This window comes from Plecotus auritus, assembly GCF_963455305.1.
Source record: "Plecotus auritus genome assembly, chromosome: 4".
Taxonomy (NCBI): domain Eukaryota; kingdom Metazoa; phylum Chordata; class Mammalia; order Chiroptera; family Vespertilionidae; genus Plecotus; species Plecotus auritus.
The window spans coordinates 26,410,132-26,429,174 of NC_137775.1; the positions used below are offsets into that span (position 1 = coordinate 26,410,132).

Sequence of the window (19,043 nt, forward strand, 5' to 3'; positions counted from 1 at the left end):
GTGCAAATGGTCTCCAAAATGTACCTTCTCACAGGACAGACAACCTTAAACAGATATGTAAGATAAAGCCCAAAATGAAGAAGGCAGCTTCCTGTTGATTACACTGAGCCTTAGGCTACATACCTTTACTGGGGGCAGTGGAGCTGCTAGGAACGTGTTGGGGGGCTTTAGCTGGCCCTATGATCTCTGCCAATACCAGGCCCTCTCCCAAGTAAACCTATGACCCACTGAGTGCTCTCAGCTTCAAGCCAACATCTCCACCTGGTCCTCAGCCCTCCCATGTCTCCGGTCAAACTGTGATTCATAAGGTCCTTGTACATAGAAGTTCCAAATGTGCAACTGGCAAGAGACCCTTCATCGGGAAGGTAGAGTAGTGAGTGTGGTATAAATTGGAGTTAAGGTTTCTTTTTTATTTTGTTGCTGAAATATATTATACATGATTTTGAGAATAAGGTTGAATTCTTCTAAAGCAACATTAAGAAACAAAATAAAAACAGAAAAGAAAACCTTAATATGAGTATGTGCTAAATGAGAAAAATTGTATTGAGTAGACATCCTTCAGTATTTAGATGTTATTGTGGATAATCTTAATCTACATATTCCTCCAGAGATCTTGAGGTTCTTTGCAAGTACTATTCTTATTTACATAGATTAAAAAACTGGTTCATTGAGTGGAAATAATTTATATAGAAAATACATGTATGCAAAAATATCCTATATAATAAAAGGGTAATATCCAAATTGACTGAATGGCGGAACGACTGGTTGCTATGACATGCACTGACCACTAGGGGGGCATATGTTCAATGCAGGAGCTGCCCCCTGGTGGTCAGTGTGCTCCCACAGGGGGCTGCTGCTCAGCCAGAAGCCGGGCTGATGGCTGGTGAGCGCAGCAGCGGTGGTGGGAGCCTCTGAGGATGTCCGACTGCCCGACATCCCCCAAGGGCTCCCAGACTGCAAAAGGGTGCAGGCCAGGCTGAGGGGACCCCCCCGCCCCCCAGTGCATGAATGTCATGCACCAGGCCTCTAGTATTTATATAAAACAGAAATATATGGGAAAATATTTATTCATATAAAATGTTCATTCATATAAAAGTTGGCAAATCTATCTCAAATTGTCTCAATAGAGAGTGAAAAAGATTGCTTCAGGATTGCTTGTCTATAATGCTATTTGTCAAAAAATTAATTTAACAACAGTTTGTTAAATGCCTACTATTCCTTGGTTCTTACATTTTTCAGAACAGTGGAGATTGTTGTTAGGGATGTTACATTCAGAAGTAAAGCTCTATATTTCAGAGAGCCTTTATTCTATGCTTCTTTAAATTCTAATATGTTGGAAGTGGATATGTTGCATAAATTCAGTTTACAAATGAAATATAAAGGAAGAAATAATGGAAAAACAAAGAAGTCCCAAAAGTGTGATATTGCTTTAAGAAGAATAAAAATAATTTTCAGTGAGATACTTCAAGCATGAGCCATCCCATTCACAGAGAGTTTTTGATTTCCATGTTGCAGAGCACACCACACCACGTCAAGGTCATTTCATACATCCCTCTTCATTTCTCTGACTTCTTCTGTCTAGCATGGGCTGATATATTTCAGCCACTACACAGTAACCAGTGTGAGGTGTTACAGCTTCAATTTCAACCACTCTGTGAGTTCCTTCATACACCTTTTGTTCCTATATACAAGGGAAAAGAAGAGATGATAAATGGTTTTCAGTAAGTCACTGGTTTGCTCTATTTTTGATACAATTAATAAGTTGTTCCTGGTCAGCGTAGTAGATGGGCTGTGGGGTTTCTTCCCGGTCACAGTGTCCTTTTCCAGAGTCCTGAAACACAGCCTAATACAGAGGCAGGTCAAGTGACTGTGTAGGTACTACATGAGGGCTGCTGATTGACTGACCCAGTGGTCAGTCTCTTTGTCAAGAATTTGAACTGTGCAATGAGGAGAACTGAGTAGATTTGGAGACAGCTGTAGACATGCAACATGTGACCACAGAGAGGCAGAGTAGGGTTCTTGAAGACTTGCTTCTCCATTTCTCCTTCCTAGCCATTACAAAGCTGAGCAGCACTTTACTCTTGCTTCTAGCTGTCCCTAAGATTGCTTGTTATTTCCTAATTAAACTCCTCCCCTCCACTAACCTACTTTCTATCTGAACCAGTTTGAATGGGTTCTGTTCCTTAGAACTTAAGGAACCCTGTCTTAGATGGCCACCCAAAAAAAAAAAAGGAATATTCAATTAACCACCAAATCCAAATAAAGGCACTGACAATGAATTAAAATATCATAGCAAAATGACACAAATATATAATGCTCTGGCTCAAAAGCCACTTAAAAACAAGATGTGGAAAGTCCATAAAAATGAGTATCTGTGGCAGTCAAATGGAATTAAATATTGTTAATACCAATCTTTAGATGTGCAGGGAAGATCAAGTGGAGAAAAAGCTGAGTGACTGAAAAGATGCAAACACACATGCATATACACAGATTCTTAATTTAATGCCAAGCACTAATTCCTCATCAATAAGGGTGAAGGTGAGAAGGAACTAAAAAAAAATCTCAGGAAAAATAAAAAGGAATAGAACAGCAAGAAAGAAGACATATTTTATGACTAAAATGTGGGTCAAATGAACAAAAGAGAAAAATACCAGACTTACCTATTCATCTGAACTTACCTTTTCTAGTGAATTGTTAATTATGAAGACTCGGTATACTAGCTCATAGTAATTTTCCATTGATACATTTTTTCCTTTTTGGTTTCTATATGGTATCTTTGGAGGATGGAGAATCACCAACAAGGATCCATTGACTTGGGTTATATTCATGCCTGGAGGACCTATTTTTGCTGGAGAAAGAATAGGAAATTTTGATAAATCATTAAAAAATGTAATATTCCACATGGTTACATTATGCATAATAAATAATTATTAAATTTAGAGACCTGGTAAAAATCATTATGAAGAGATACTGCTGATACCTAAAATATAAATATCTGAGAAAAAGCTTTGAAGATAATTTTTTATTTTCAAAGACTAATAGGCTGTTTCAGCTATAAGAGTACATCTATCAATCATTTCCACATGTAGTGATTGTTTAGGAAAATTAAGTCTAAAGTTTTGTTTATTGATTATGTTTTTATTCCCTTTGTTATATCATTTAACTTATTTTAGCTGCTTTCAATATTATAATACTTGAAGTGCTGAATGGGTCAGTGTTTGTTGCTTCCAAACTTGCTTCTGTCCATCTGCTTCCTTGTGCTTTTATTGTGAGCACATGTTTAAAAGTTTATACGTTCTTTTTGTTGATTTGGTTTGAATTTTGTAATTTTAAATTACTTTTTATTGACCTATAAAATAGATATAGACAAAAAATAAATCATGAGGATATGGCTCAACAAATTGTCAGCTACCACTCAAATCAAGAAACAGGACATTACTAGCACTCAAAAACCACCTCCATGTTCCCTCCAAGTATTTAACCCCAGAAGATAACCACTATTGTCCTGACTTCTATTTATATATACATTAATTTTTAGAATCATATTATATATACTTTTTTAGAATCATATTATATATACTTTTTTATATTATATAATTCAGCCCATAATTATACACACACACACACACACACACACACACACACACACACACACACACTGAGTGGCCAGATTATTATGACCACCTGACATTTGTAGGCAAATTAGCAGTACACTGCATTGTATGGGATATGGAAGCCAAAGGCCTGTTCGAACACCTTTGCTGTCTGCAGTTACCAAGATAAAATGTCTCCAATTTGCACAAGAACACAAGGATTGGACAGTCGAGCATTGGAAAAAAGTCATGTTGTCCGATGAATCACGTTTCCAGTTGAATCATGCTGATGGCAGAGTGAGAATTTTGAGGAAACAGCATGAAAGCATGTACCCCACATGCATGAGTACAACCCTTCAAACTGGTGGGGGCAGTGTTATGGTTTGGGGCATATTTTCCTGGCATGATTTGGGCCCTTTAATTCGTGTGGAACAACATCTGAATAGCATAACATACCTAAGTATCGTTGCTGATCAAGTTCATCCTATCATGTTGATGGTGTATCCCAATGGAGATGGCTTCTTCCAACAAGACAATGCGCCATGCCACGGTGCTCATATTGTGCAGGAGTGGTTTCAAGAACATGAGGGAGACTTTACTTTGCTTAGGTGGCCCCCACAATCACCAGATCTCAATCCAATTGAGCATTTGTGGGACGAAGTTAAAAGAGCCATCAGGCAGCTGGTTCTACAACCATCAAATCTAACAGAACTGGACAGTGCTATTCATCAGGCATGGTGTCAGATTCCTCGCATCACCTTTCAACATCTCATGGAGTCAATGCCAAGAAGAATCGCTGCAGTACTGAAGACAAAAGGTGGCCCAACATAGTACTGATGGGGTGGTCATAATAATCTGACCACTCAGTGTATATACAGATTATTATGATCTCTGAACGCATAATAACCTGGCCACTCAGTGTATATCCTATATAATAAGAGGCTAATATGCAAATTGTCTCCTCAACCAGGAGTTCGACCAGCAGGCAGGCTGGCCAACCGCCCATGTCCCCTCCCCCTGGCCAGGCTGGCCGGACCCCACCCATGCATGAATTCATGCACCGGGCCTCTAATACACACACACACACACACACACACACTGAGTGGCCAGATTATTACGTGTTCAGAGATCATAATAATCTGGTCACTCAGTGTGTGTATGTGTGTGTATAATATGGGCTGAATTATGTTACCCGCAAATTCATTGGTTGAAGTCCTAACCTCTAGTACCTCAGAATATGACTGTAGTTGGGGATGGCATGACTTTAAAGAGGAAATTAAGGTAAAATGAAATCACATGGATGGTATGGGTAGGCCCTAATCCAAAATGACTGGTGTCCTTATCAGAGGATGTGGACATGTGCAAGCACAGAGGGATGACTATGTGAGAACACAGCAAGAAGACAGCCATCTATAAGCCAAGGAGAAGTATCAGAAGAAACCAATCTCTGACACCTTGATCTTGAACTTCTAGTCTTCAGAATTGTGGAAAAATAAATGTCTGTTGTTTAAGCCACCGAGTCTGTGAGTCTGTGGTATTTTGCTATGGCAGCCCTAGCAAACTAATATATATATATATATATATATATATATATATATATATATATATATAGAGAGAGAGAGAGAGAGAGAGAGAGAGAGAGAGAGAGAGAGTTCTTTTGGTTGCTGTGTGGTATTTAATTGTGTGAATATCACAGTTTATTGTGTTATTCGCTAGATTGTTTCTAGTTTTTTAATATTATGAGTAAAGTTGCTATGACCATTCTTGTACATGTCACTGGGGAAATATGCATTTTGTTGGGAATATAACTAAAGAATAGAATTGCTGGGTGATAGATATTGCCAGTTTTCACAGTGGATATACCAATTTATATTCCCTTCAGCAGTATATGAAAGTTCCAGTTTTTTACATTCTCTCTAACACTTTAGTTTTATTATCTTAAATTTTTTTTAATTTTAGCCATTCTGGTAAATGTGTGCACTGATTCTTCCTGTTTTTAAATTACGTTTCCTGATGACTAATGGAATTTAATATGTTTATTGCATATGTGGATATCTTTTGTGAAGAGTCTAATCAAACTTCTTGCACATTTTTAATCTGTTGTCTTTTTATTATCAATTTATACGAGTTCTTTTTACATTCTAGACATAGTCCTTTGTCAAATATGTGCATTGTTTATATCTTCTCTCTGTAGGTTGCATTTTCATCACTTTAATGGTATATTTGTATAAATAAAAGTTTGTAACTTTAGTATAGTCCTATTTATTAGTTATTTTCTTCACCACTAGTACTTTTGAACTCTGGGTTAAGTATTTGGCTCTGTAACCTGGTACAACCCCAAGTTGATGTTTTCTGAAACATGAAAGTTGAATATATTTGAATCTCAGACCTTTTTGAACTTGGGAAATTCTTGATTCCTAACTGAGTCAAAACGTAAATATATACACCTTTCATTGTTTTTCTTCTTTGATGGCAAGGCGTTTCTGAGTCTGTTCTTTTATAGAGAACTGTTGATGCAGTGGATTGGGCTTGAATTTCAAGTTATTCCAAGAAAAGATGTGTATGGATTGGTTTGCTTAATTCTCATTCCGCTCCTACTAGTTGAAGAATTAGTAAACTAAATATGCCTTTTTCTAAACATCTAGCATTTTGGCCATGATCCAATTAGTTTGGCTGTAATGGGACATAGCACCAGTTAGATCATTAGGCAAGTGAGGTAATAATGCTACAAGTTTTAAGATACATCTTCTTTTATCCTTCCCTGAGGGTAACTGCAAACTGGAGAAAGTTAAGTACAGACCATTTGGCCAATAATGGACCCTGATTCTGAGTTGATAGTAATCCTTGGGGACTCAGAATGCACTGTGGGTTCTTGTAGCTGTCAGGTAATAAAAGCAGATTCAATGAGATATACATACCAACTGACAGGATCAATGCCCATTTTGGTTTTCTGAGCTGTGGCATGAAAGTTATTATGGGATGAAAGGCCAAATGGAAGCCAAGGAATTCCTTTGAACAAAATTGAAAATCAAAAGCACTATTGTATCCCAGGGGAAACAGCAGAGATTCATGCATCAAAAAAACACCTTGGCTCTAGCTGGTTTGGCTCAGTGGATAGAGCTTTGGTTTGCAGATTGAAGGGTCCCAGGTTTGATTCGGTTAAGGGCACATGCCCAGGTTGTGGGCTTGATCTCCAGTAGGGGCGTGCAGGAGGCAGCTGATCATATGGGGCTTGATGGAGGTGGGGCTGGCTGGGTCTGGGTCTTGCGTGATTTCAAGGCACGCACGGGTGGGTGGGAACTTGACTCTGGGTCCCGTGGCACACCCCAGATTCTGACAGGAAGAAGATTTTCAGATACATTTTACTAATTTTCTTTCATCTCTGACACTTCTATTATAGAGAAAGGGCAAATAGCAATATTAAAATATTTCCTCTAATTAATTCCCTTTTAATGTGCACAAATTTTGTGCATTGGGCCACTAGTTGAATAATAAAAAGGATAATGGTAAATGCACTCAGGTGGTGACCATTGTGTGATTCATTATAGTAACTGTTCTGGAGCCAATCAACACAGCCTTTAATATACAGTTACTGCTTTAGAGAATGGCTCTTTTCCTTCCTTTGTCCAATAGTTAGAAAGTATCAGAAAAATTTCCTTTCACTTGGCTTACTTTCATTTTACTAAACTGTTTTATTTTTATTGATTTCAGGGAAGAAGGAAGAGGGAGAGAGAGATAGAAACATTAGTGATGAGGAAGAATCATTGATAGGCTACCGCCAGCATGCCCCCGGCTGTGGATTAAGCCCACAACCTGGGCATGTGCCCTGACCAATAGGTCATACCAGCCGGCTCACCTGGCTTTCATTGTCATCCTGGCTCTCTGTCACAAATAATCTACAGTCATTGGTCCTTTCACAGGGTATCCTGTTGGTTCACTAAATTGATCACATGATACTGATTACATTTGGTTGGCTACAGTACTAGGCACTGTAGATGCTTTCATAAGATACATAGAAGCAGAATGTTGTAATTAAATTTCCTCTGCGGTTTGTGGGAGACATTTCTTCTCAAGGGAAAGACAAGTTGCTTTACTTTGCACCCCTGATTACTAAGAAACATTCACTGGGCTTGTTGGACCACTATGAATTTTGGATGAAACACATACCACACTTACTTGTGCTATGCATTTTCAAAATATCCCATGAAATTTTGAACTTTTGAGCTTTGATTTCTCCACATGTTTTGTAATAAAAAAGTCAGGTAAGTGTTTCTGAGAATGTGGATAAATCAGAACCTCATACCCTGCTGATGGGAATGTAAAATGGTACAGCTGCTTTGGAAAACAGTCTGGCAGTTCCTCAAATGATTAAACATAGAGTTACTGTGTGACCCAGCAATTCCATTCCTAAGGTATGTGCCACCAAGAAATAAAAACATATGTCTACATGAAAACTTGTAAATGAATTCCTAAAGGAGCACTATTCATAATGGCCAAAAGGTGAAAACAACTCAAATGTTCATCAGCTGAGAAATGGATAAACAAAACATAGTCTATCCATATATTAGAACTAGAGGCCCGGTGCATGAAATTTGTGCATGGCGGCGGGGGGGGGGGGGCACGAATTTTGTTGTCCCTCAGCCCAGCCTGCACCCTCTCCAATCTGGGACCCCTCGAGGGATGTCCCTGTCATAATTGTGGGACATCCCTCTCATAATCCAGGACTGCTGGCTCCCAACTGCTCACCTGCCTGCCTTCCTGATTGCCCCTAACCGCTTCTGCCTGCCAGCCTGATAACCCCCTAACCACTCCCCTGCCAGCCTGATTGATGCCTAATTTCTCCCCTGCCAGCCTGTTTTCCCCTAACTGCCCTCCCCTGCAGGCCTGGTCCCCACCAACTGCTCTTCCCTACAGGCCTGGGTCCCCCCCAACTGCCCTCCCCTGCAGACCTGGTCACCCCTAACTGCCCTCCCCTGCAGGCCTGGGTCCCTCCCAATTGCCTTTCCCTGCAGGCCTGGTTGCCCCCAACTTCCCTCCTCTGCCAGCTTGGTCACCCCTAACTGCCCTCCCTTGCAGGCCTGGTCCCTTGCAACTGCCCTCCCCTGCTGGCCTGATCACCCACAATTGCCCTCCCTTGCTGGCCATCTTGTGGTAGCCATCTTGTGTCCACATGGGGGCAGGATCTTTGACCACATGGGGGCAGCCATCTTGTGTGTTGGAGTGATGGTCAATCTGCATATTACTCTTTTATTAGATAGGATAGAGGTCTGGTACATGGGTGGGGGCCAGCTGGTTTGCCCTGAAGGGTGTCCTGGATCAGGGTGGGGGTTCCCTTGGGGTGTGGGGCAGCCTGGGCGAGGGGCCTGTGGTGATTTGCAGGCCGGCCATGCCCCCTGGTGACCCAAGTGGAGGCCCTGGGATCTGGGATTTATTTATCTTCTACAATTGAAACTTTGTGGCCTGAAGCGGAGCCAAGCCTTCTGCTTGCTCTGAGGTGGCAGCCATTTTTGGGGGGATTTATGTATCTTCTATAATTGAAACTTTGTAGCATTGAGTGGAGGCCTAGGCCGGCAAGGGCAGGCGGAAAGCTTGGCTTCCTCCATTGCTGAAGAAACCCAAGCCTCCCTCCTGCTCTCTGTGGCCGTAGCCATCTTGGTTGGGTTTATTTGCATATTTGCTCCTGATTAGCTGGTGGGCGTGGCTTGTTGGTGTAGCAGAGTGATGGTTAATTTGCATATTACTCTTTTATTAGATAGGATATAATTCTGTCACAAAAAGACAGGAAGTACTAAAATATGATGCAATAAGAATAACCTTGAAAACATTATACTAAGTGAAAGAGGCCAGTCACCAAAGACCACATATTATATTATTCCATTCATTTGAAATGCCAAGAACAGGGTACTTTGTAGAGACAGAAGTAGATTAGTGGTTGCCTAGGGCTAGAAGGCTGGAGAAGTAAAGGGATAGGATGGTGATAGGCAATGTGTATGGAATTTCTTTTTGAGGTGGTGAAAATGTTCTAAAATTGAGTGTGGATGTTGGTTATACATATTTGTGAATATACAAAAAAATGAATTGTACACATTATAAGGGGTGTGAATTGTATCTCAATAAAGCTGCTTAAAAAATCTAGGTGGAGGCAGTGAAGGCCTATTTCCTAGTGTCCCATACTTGCTTGATAGGCTCATGAATAAAATGGTTGTGGGAAATGGATGGAGGCTATAGACTCAACAATATGGACCTCCTCTTGCCAAGGCTGGACTGACACTGCTGAGTGTCTAATTTCCCAGTAAGATGAACCAATGCTAGTACATGGTTCATTTTATATAGTAGATATTTTTATCTCTTTCCATGGGGAGGGGGCAAGTGGCATTGGAATAGAAGCTATAGTTATCAGCAGTCCCCCTGGTTATCCCCCACCATGGATGTAATAATGAATGCCTTATGCATGAGCATAGTACCCCACACTACATTGCTTATGACAGAAGAACTAATTAATATGGAAGAAGTGAAGCCTTACCATATATTGTATCTCAGCAATGGGGCTTTATAGGAAGTAAAGTGGATAACTGAAAACTCAATTTGTGAGACAACACCTTGGGAAGTTGTCTAGGAATTCGTATTTGCTCTAATCTTGTGACCAATATATGGCACTGTTTTTCCCATAGACAGAATTCACTGGTTTAAGATACAAGACATGATGGTGGGAGAAGCAATTCTCATAGCAACTGATTCATGAAATGGTTGTTTCCCATACACTTGATCCTTAATTTTTCTGGCTAATAACAACAATAGTTTCCAATACTTGAAAGTTAAGGCTGCCTCCTAACTGTTTGAAGCTCTTGTTGCAATTTAACCAAGGTGAAAATAAGGTCCATGTGTTGACTGGGATGACTGGTTCTGATTATCAAGAGGAAATAGAATTGTTATAGATACAGGGGGTCAGGGAGAAGTATGCCTGATATCCCTTGAGGTGCCTCCTAGAACTCTGTTCTGTGATAAAAAATGAATGTAAGATTATGTCCAGCTTATACAAGAAAGACCAAAAGAACTCAAACTCCTCATGACTGAAGAGCTGAGTTGCTGGCTGGAAAGAAGGTGAACATTGAATTAATAATGAGAGAAGAAATTAAAAATATTAACTACAGCTTCATGACTAGTTGCAATTATGAGGACTATAATATGTAACACATTTTCTTTCTTGTTTTTTTATGCATATATTTGTACATATGCATTAAACACTCCTTTTTCTTTCCCTTTTGTCTACTCTTTTATATTAGGTCTGTTGGTAATGATTTATTTCATAATTTACATCTTTAATTATAATCTGAGATTATGATTAAGTTAGAAAAAGAATATACATCATGGAGATATGGATAAAAGAGCGAAGTTTTGGTCTCCCCTTTGGGGAGGTAGCAAAAGTCTTAATTTCCTCAACAGAAAATTCTTCTAATGAGTATTTTCAGGAATTTAACCCCCATTATTAGGAGGGGTCTAGGGTGGTACAACTCCTTTCTGCTGTCTAAAACTTTTTTTTTTTTTTTTTACCTAGGAGGTAACAATCTGGCAGAGGGACAGAGTGTCAACTCTGCAGTCAGATGCAGCAGAATTTGAATCCTGATCTGGTTATACAGGCTGGGCAACTACTGAAACCTCTGTGCCTTGATTTCCTGGGCTGTGAGGTGAGGGCAGTGACAGCCATCTTCTGGCGTTGTTCTGAGTGTTTGATCAAGTGAGAGGATGGTGTGGACCTCTGCAAAGCACAGAGCCTCGCAACTAGACACGCTCTAGAAAGGCTATGCAAGGGCAGGGAAAGCAAATGCAAAGAAACTCCATGGACTCACTTTCCCACCAGGGAATGAACCGCCGTGTCATGGTCCAGGCTGAGTGGGTCCCCGCCACAGCCGTCCTCACCCTTCCGTAATAAGCCTCCTGAACATCTGAAGTTTCATTGGTAAGGTCACAAAATAATTCTTGAATACCCCAACAGTCCTCTTTATTTTTCCATTGTATCTGTCCATAGCTATAAAAGGGAAAAGACAAATGTGAGTGTCTCTTTCTGTTGAAGGAGTCTGCAGTTTTCTCAGTGTATTAATATTTTAGACTGGTTGAAAATTGCCCTCCAATATCAGTACTACTGTGAAAGCTTATGGCTACTCTTAAGTATACTTAAAAAGATTTCTTTTTGTCAACCAAAGTGTTCTCTTGATGAAAGATAAACTCAAGCCCAACACCTTCTGTATCACTAGCATAGGGATTTTTTTTAAAAAAAAAACAAAACACACACACACAAAAAAAAACTTTGTGAAATTTTTCTTCTGGTCTATGGACCAACTTTTATTTTTGAGAACTGGCTCTCCACATCCTTAATGCTTCTGAGGATTCAACTCTGTGGTTTTCTTTACTTCTCATCAGCTTGCTGTTGAGTAATGTGGCTGATTCTGAGAAGTTGCTACTACTTTTTATCTCAGGTGATGCTTACCCAACACATATGATCAATTTCTTTATTGGAAATAGAGTGAGGGTTGTAGTGAGTGCTAAGTGAGGATCTGGAAAAGAGAGAGGGTACCCATAAAAATTGTTAAAAAGGTAGCGAGGCAGAGACAGATACACTGATTCATCCTGAGACTAGGGGATGGTGTAACAGCAAAGGGAAGATTAATGCTTACTTCCTTACCAGTCACAAATCAGAGAAAATGCAATAAGATAACGGTGGGAGCAGAGCAGGAATTAGAGGCCAGGAGAAAGGCTTCAACGTATTTGTTGAAGGACTTGAAATCTATGCCTTTCTAGCCATAGGAATATTGCTGGTATCTTTACTTTGTGATCTGTACGGTATTAGTTTCACTATATCAGAAGATACCATAAAAAAAGAACCACAACATAGATTAAGCACGATTTAATGTTTTTAGTTGTTATTTATTGATGAGAAATTGTCTTTGCTCGCTGAATTTAGCTGTAATGACTGGCCTCTCTATTAATGTGATACCTTATTTTCTGTCCTACCCCAAATGGGACAGATATTAATTATAGACCCATGTGAACTGGATAGAACCAAAATGAATGATTTCAAAAATACAAATCTGCATTGTGCTGTTGAAATATCCCTAAGAAGGGATCCAGGTAGTCTGAATTTTACACACGTTTGGGAGCCTTCGTTAAGGAAAAGAATTACAAATGTAAAATTCTTCTGTGTTGCCTTAAAGTTTAACCTTCATTAGTATCATGATAAAACAACTCCTAATCCACCTTTTGCATTGGACCACAAATAGGCCCACTTTGGACCTGTTTATACTGCCTAAGGAGGAAGGTCAAGAAGGAACACTCCTCCCACCTCCCTACATGCTGGAAGCATCTCCAGCTATGCACGCATCTGTTTTTGAAATGGAGAAATCTTTATGGTAAAGCTTTGTAAATTTTACCTAAATGTAAGAAAAGCTGCAGTAGTTACAGACTGTTAAAATTCTAGAACTATCTCTTCTGAAGTTAGTCAGAGATTGATGAGTGGAAACATTGGACCTTGGACCTACTCGATGCTGGAGAGACATGATGAATTTATGGGATAAAAATTGTTATTTTGGTCCAGAGCAACACCTGGTTTCTAAATTTATGATGAAAAACCTTCCAAACAAATGGTCATATTTCCTGTCTCATGCTCAGTCAGCACTGCAAACTATGTAAGAGAGGAAAGAGCCTCAAAAATACCCCAGGAAATGCTTGAATGGGAAAACCTGCCATTTGCAAATCAGGAACCTCTGTTCCAGGCCTTGGTTCAGAAAAGGAGTTGATCATATCTGAGGTTTGGCAACGATCCCGCAGAACTAGCTTGAAGCTCACACGAGAGGAACACGCAGCAGCACGTTCCCATTTGTGTTCATGCTTACAGGAGTCGTTAATTTCTGAAGTGCATTTTCTAAAGAGTAAACACACTCTAAAAAGTGACATATTTTACACACTGACCTCCATGTGTCCCACAACTTCTTTTTCAGTATTAATAGTGTCAACTTAGTGAAGTGTCTGCTGTTTGCTAAGCAAGCTGTTTCCAACACTCACTTGACAAATGGTTATGTGAGCGCCCACTATGTGCCAGACTGCTGTGATGCCAAAGGCTGAGCCTGCAAGGTCGTGGTGCTAGTTTTTCACGGGATGACATATGTCTCCAGCATTTTGCACCACATCATGCATTTTGTGTCACCAGGTGGCCTTCAGGGGAGAGAAGACAATCCTGTCCCTTACCTCTGCTTTTTCTCAGTGTCTCTGAAACTGAAAAAATGCTCAGATTCTTACATTCCATTGCGTTTTAGAAAATGTTTGCCTTGTGGTCATGTCTGTCTGTTGGAGGAAGCTCAAATTACTTACATTTTATATTGTACAAAGTAGATACTGCTGCTGCTGCTGGCAGGAGCCCTCCCAGGCTGCCAGTGCAAAATGTTGTAAAAGTTCCGGGACTGAAAATGTACTCTCTGAGGCTTCAGGGACTCATGGGCTGGATGAGTTTCTAAAATAATAGAGAAGGGAAAACACTGAACATTAATATGAGCACCATTGTTAATGTAGTTTTCAATGTAATACCTGAGTTGGAATTCCCTAAGGAAGTTGCTGTCAGTGCAGATGATGGAAGTGGAGCCCAGAAATCAACATTTTGAATCTTCGATGTGATGATTTTTATGCATGCTGAGGTTTCAGGACAATTGTGTTTCAGACTCTCAACACCTACGTGACATCCTCCCTTCGCATTCCCAAACCGTACAGGAAGTAAAGAGCAGTGGAAAAATACTGTCCTTGGTCCCTTCCCCTGATGGTCATGGAATGTAGTGACTGAGAGAAAAGACCCATGCCAAAGCCACTCTCCCACCTTCCTGGGAGCCCAATATGACGGCTACTCTGATAGGACATTTTGCCTTGGATCAATCTTGGCTCTGGGACCTCAGCCCAGCACTCAGTTCTTCCTTTCTCAGGTTTTTGCTCAATCTCTGGGTCCTGCCTCAGTGTCTTCCAACTCTCCCAGAGGACCTACCTATATTCCAGGTAGGCCGGCTTTGCTGTCCCACTCCTGAATGTCTGCACTGATCTGCCTGCGTCCTGGCTTCAAGTACCCAAGCATCAGTGCTCAGATAAACCGGCCCATGCTATGAAGGGAGACTGCCCAAGACCCTGCCAAGGGTGTCCCTGAGAAGGCTCTCAACAGCAATCATGGCAGGAAAGGATGGTTTTGCCCTGGCATGGCTTGTACTTTCCACCTCAGGTCATGTGACAGGGTGATGCAGTCTCACCTGTACTTAGTCCCATGGAGGCAAGAGACCTTTGACAATTCTTTATTCTAGAGTCTGAAGAAAACCAGAATGTGTCACCCAAAAATATGCCTCTTTTGACATAAAAAGCATATTTTGAGCTGAAGGCAAGTAAGCAATACAGGCAGGAAAAGCGCCCCCCACTCCTGTTTTCTGATTAAAGGCGGTATATAAATTCTTCTTTTACCGGGACTGACTCTTACCTGCCCAGAGACGGCACCAGAAGAATCTCCCAACAAATCTCACTCCATTAGTTTCCTCTCATATATTTACTTTTCCATAGTTTCCCATCCTTGGAAGCCTAAAATTGCTTTCATTTGTCCTGCCATGTCTCTACAAATGTATTTTTATTTATTTTTTGCTGAAGATGCTACATAAGCTAGAATTCTAACCCACCGTTTTGAGTCACTCTTTGTTTAGGTTTCTCATTTGTGATGTGCTCTGTATGCATTAATAAGCTGTTTTTCTCTTGTTAATCTTTCTTTTTGTTAAAGAGTCCTAGCTGTAAACCTAAGATGGACAGAGGTAAAGCTTCACCTCCTGAGCAGGTTCGAGGTTTCGGAAAAGGGCTAGGAAGCTGGGCAGAAGGAGGAGTCAGGAAGCATACCCCCTGTTTTCCCTGACTTCATTTTCTTTCTCCTGCTCCATCCGTGGGTGTGGTCTCCACTGAAGGTTCTTCCCTTTTGCTGGAATACTCCTCCCTGGATTTCCACATACCTCAAGTCTTTGCTCAAATATCATTGAGGTGGAAACAAGTAATCCTAAACCCATAATCTCAGCTCTGAACATTCAAGATGTGTTATTTTCTAATGTTTGTTTATTTTTACCACCCAAATAGTGTTAATACTCTTATTTCGGGGCTGGGGGGCAGGCGGGGTGTTTTTATTTTTTTGACCTCCTTTAGTGCATCAAATGGTGGTGTGTACTTGGAAAGAGTCTATTGCTACCATTAATTTTGCTCACTAAGATGCTACATAATCACTCATATTTAGCACATAAAACTCCCATGAGTTTCTGGGAGATGACAGGCACAAATTCCTGAAGCCCTTGCCTGGAGTTGATTTGCTACCATGAAGATAGATGATTCGGTGCCCCTTATCTGTCTACGGATTTCTTCTCTAATTTTTGTAAGACAATCATCAAAATAATAGCAAATCACTCTGTACCAGACACTGAAGGGCTTTTATCCGCATTAACTCATTTAATCTGCCCAGCTTTTCTATGAAAAATGGACTATTGTCATCTTCCTCTCACAGACTAAAAAGCTAAGCCTTGTTGACCAGAAGGAACTTGTGCAGCAGCAAACTCCAGAGCCTGCCTGTCACCACGGAAAACCAAGTACAAAGCCTCGGGAGAGAAGACCTAATGGAGAAAACAAAACAACTACAGGCTGGAGATGTTCCTCCTCCTCCTCCTCCCCCTCCGCCTCCCAGCTGACGTTCATTGAACCTGAATGTCTATGAACATGAAATACGTATCAGGCATGGTGCTCAAAGCTTTACATCTTATTTTATTCCCAAATCACCAAATAAAGCAGGTATTTTTATTACTATCTTTACAGTAGGGAAGCTGAGACTTAAAGAAGTTGCCTATCTTGCCCATTGTTACAGACCTGGTAAGATGCAGAGCCAGGATCATTTGGGTAGCACTGAATTCCTGCCATATTTTGCTAAGTTAGTCCTTGGCGTTACCAAGGACCAAAGTCATAGTCTACACAATTGCACACATTTCTGGGAGATGGAGGCTTGAACTGTTTTTATATAATCAGTCACTGGGCAACTGTACAGTTTCGGGAAACTTACTTGAGTCACTCACATTGAGAGGTACCCATCTGTTAACTGGGGGGTTCTAATGGCCTTTCTCAGAGGTATGTTGGGGTGATGATGGTCTCTGCTCTAGAAGAGTTCTCTGTGAATACCAAGAGCAAATTCACACATGTTCTTTACTGTCTTTATTCTGTGCCAGGCATTGCTCCAAGCCCTTGGCATATATTAATTCATTTAATCCTCACAATACGTACAATTCCCTTTCTACAGATGAAGACATTGAGGCACGGGAATGTTAAGTCAATTGCCCAAGTTTTCCTAAAGAGTAAATGGCAGAGCTGAAATCCAGACTCAGACAGTCTGGCTTAGGAGGCTGTTTCTACCCACTAAGCTGTCATATCCCCTGAAGGCAAAAGAAATGCTAAGGAGACAGAGGTGGATGTACGTTGGTCCTGTATGAATTTTGCACCCACTACTCAATAAGTCCACGTGGAGTTAGTTATTCAGGTTGCAGATAAAAACTGACCCCACGTCTGTTCTGATATTTCAAGACAGAAGAAAGCTGGAATTTTTACAAAGCCTGGAAAAGCAGCAATGCCTTTTCTAACAATCCCTTGAGCACACTCAGATGACAAAACGGTGAGCAATTAAAAAGAAATGAAGCACTTACCTGCAGCACCAGTTGGGAAGAGAGTGATGAGGAAGCCTAGAAGGCAATGTTTAGGAGTCATGCTTGCGAGTGTGACTGGTCAGACAACCAGTGATCCCCTGAATGAGAGCACAGCTCTGATGAGAAGAGGAAATTAGAATCCTCATGCAGAGTATCCTCCTCTGAGTTTAACAGAGGTTCCTTGAAGCAAAAACAAATTTCACTTTTGAATGCATTTTATTAGGGAAATTATGCAAGTAAAGAATTGCTTCAAAAAACATTTGCTGTAAGTCACTTTGATGTGGAAGCTCAATTTTGTAGGGATTGAGGCTTTATTAACTGTGAAAAGGGAAAAAAAATCACTGAGGATTGGTGGACTGGAGGACAGGGTAGGGCAGGAATTGTGCAAGGTGCTCACAGGTGAGTGAATGGAGCAACTCATGAAATCTTAAGGGAACTTGAGCCCTGGAGGCAAAGAAGCTCATAGTGGGAGTGATTTTGAGTGATGTGCTTGGCAGTTATAGCTATCAGAGCCCCTGGCAGTGGTTCAAAGCAGGTGAGGGCTCTGATTGTTTTTCCTTTTCCTCCCTTATTGGAAGCTCTCTGAGTAAACTTCTTGGTACATCTCGTACCCTCCACACCCTCCCTGCAGCACTCCCTGCCATACTCGTTTTCAAGTAATGCCTGTTCCTTTCTATTCCCACCCTCAGTTCCCACGAATCTGATAAGGATTTTGAGTGATTTCTGAGTAAGTCAAACCGAATGAGTCTTTAAAAGGATGAATGTGGAGAAATCATTTTGAGCTATGTTAGATCTTTGTTATATCTTTTTGGAAATTTGACTGAACTAGGTTATCTGTTCCTTGCCCATGGTTCATTATGTCATCTTTTTTACCCAAACATTTTTTATCACATGTTTTTAGAGACACTAAAACTGTACATTAAAGCACAAAAAAAGTCAAAGATTTTTTTTTTTTTTTTAAAGAAGCTTAAAAGAGGAAATAGATTCTGGCTTTCTTTTTCCTTTTATGTAGTCTCTCTCAAGTTCTTGGTAAAATGGTCTGTTTAGTAAGTAATAGTGATGGCCGCTGAGCAGTACTCATTCATTCGTTCGTTCTTTCATTCATTCAATAATTTAACGTGTATTTACTGCACTGTCATGTGCTAAGCATTGTTCTCAGAAGCAAGGCTGCAGCCCCTACCTTCCCAAAGCCAACTTCTAAGAGAAAGCAGACACTGTAGTATCTATATATATATAAAAGCCAAGCAACCAGAATGACTGGTCACTATGATCAATCCCCCCAACAACCTGTGGTCCCTTCCTGTGGCCAGCCCCGATCGGCCCCCTCCACCCCAATCAGGAGCAGGGCCAACTGACCTCCCACACCCCACACCTCCCAGCCGGCCCGGTCCCAATCAGCGCCCCCCCCACCCCAATCGGGGATGGGGTTGGCTGGCCAACCTCCTGTGTCCCCTCCCCGCCACTGGCCCAGCCTGATGGGCCTCATTGGGCCGGGCCGGCCAGACCCCACTCATGCACGAATTCATGCACTGGGCCTCTAGTGTGAAGATAACACTGTTACTGATTGGGGTAACAACACCAGGTTTTCCAGTGCTTCCAAACTGTCAGACTTTTGAATCTACACTCCTTATCTCCTTCTCCTCCAAGTTAAATTTCTATTGCTTATAAGCTAACTTAGCTCTCCAAAAGGGGAACTTGCATCACATATTAGGTTCGTTCC

At 41.0% G+C, this 19,043-nt stretch overlaps 1 protein-coding gene across 1 annotated transcript; it reads right to left on the reverse strand.

Annotated features, from left to right (window-relative positions):
• Positions 1-1,537: 1,537 nt before the first annotated feature.
• Positions 1,538-17,384, reverse strand: IL22RA2 (interleukin 22 receptor subunit alpha 2; the record flags this gene model as incomplete). The annotated part of the gene is made up of 5 exons (XM_080663868.1): positions 1,538-1,681; positions 2,679-2,848; positions 11,441-11,619; positions 13,956-14,094; positions 17,324-17,384. 5 exons carry the CDS (start codon positions 17,382-17,384, stop codon positions 1,538-1,540), a joined length of 693 nt encoding a protein of 230 aa, XP_080519994.1.
• Between the last annotated feature and the right edge of the window lie 1,659 nt (positions 17,385-19,043).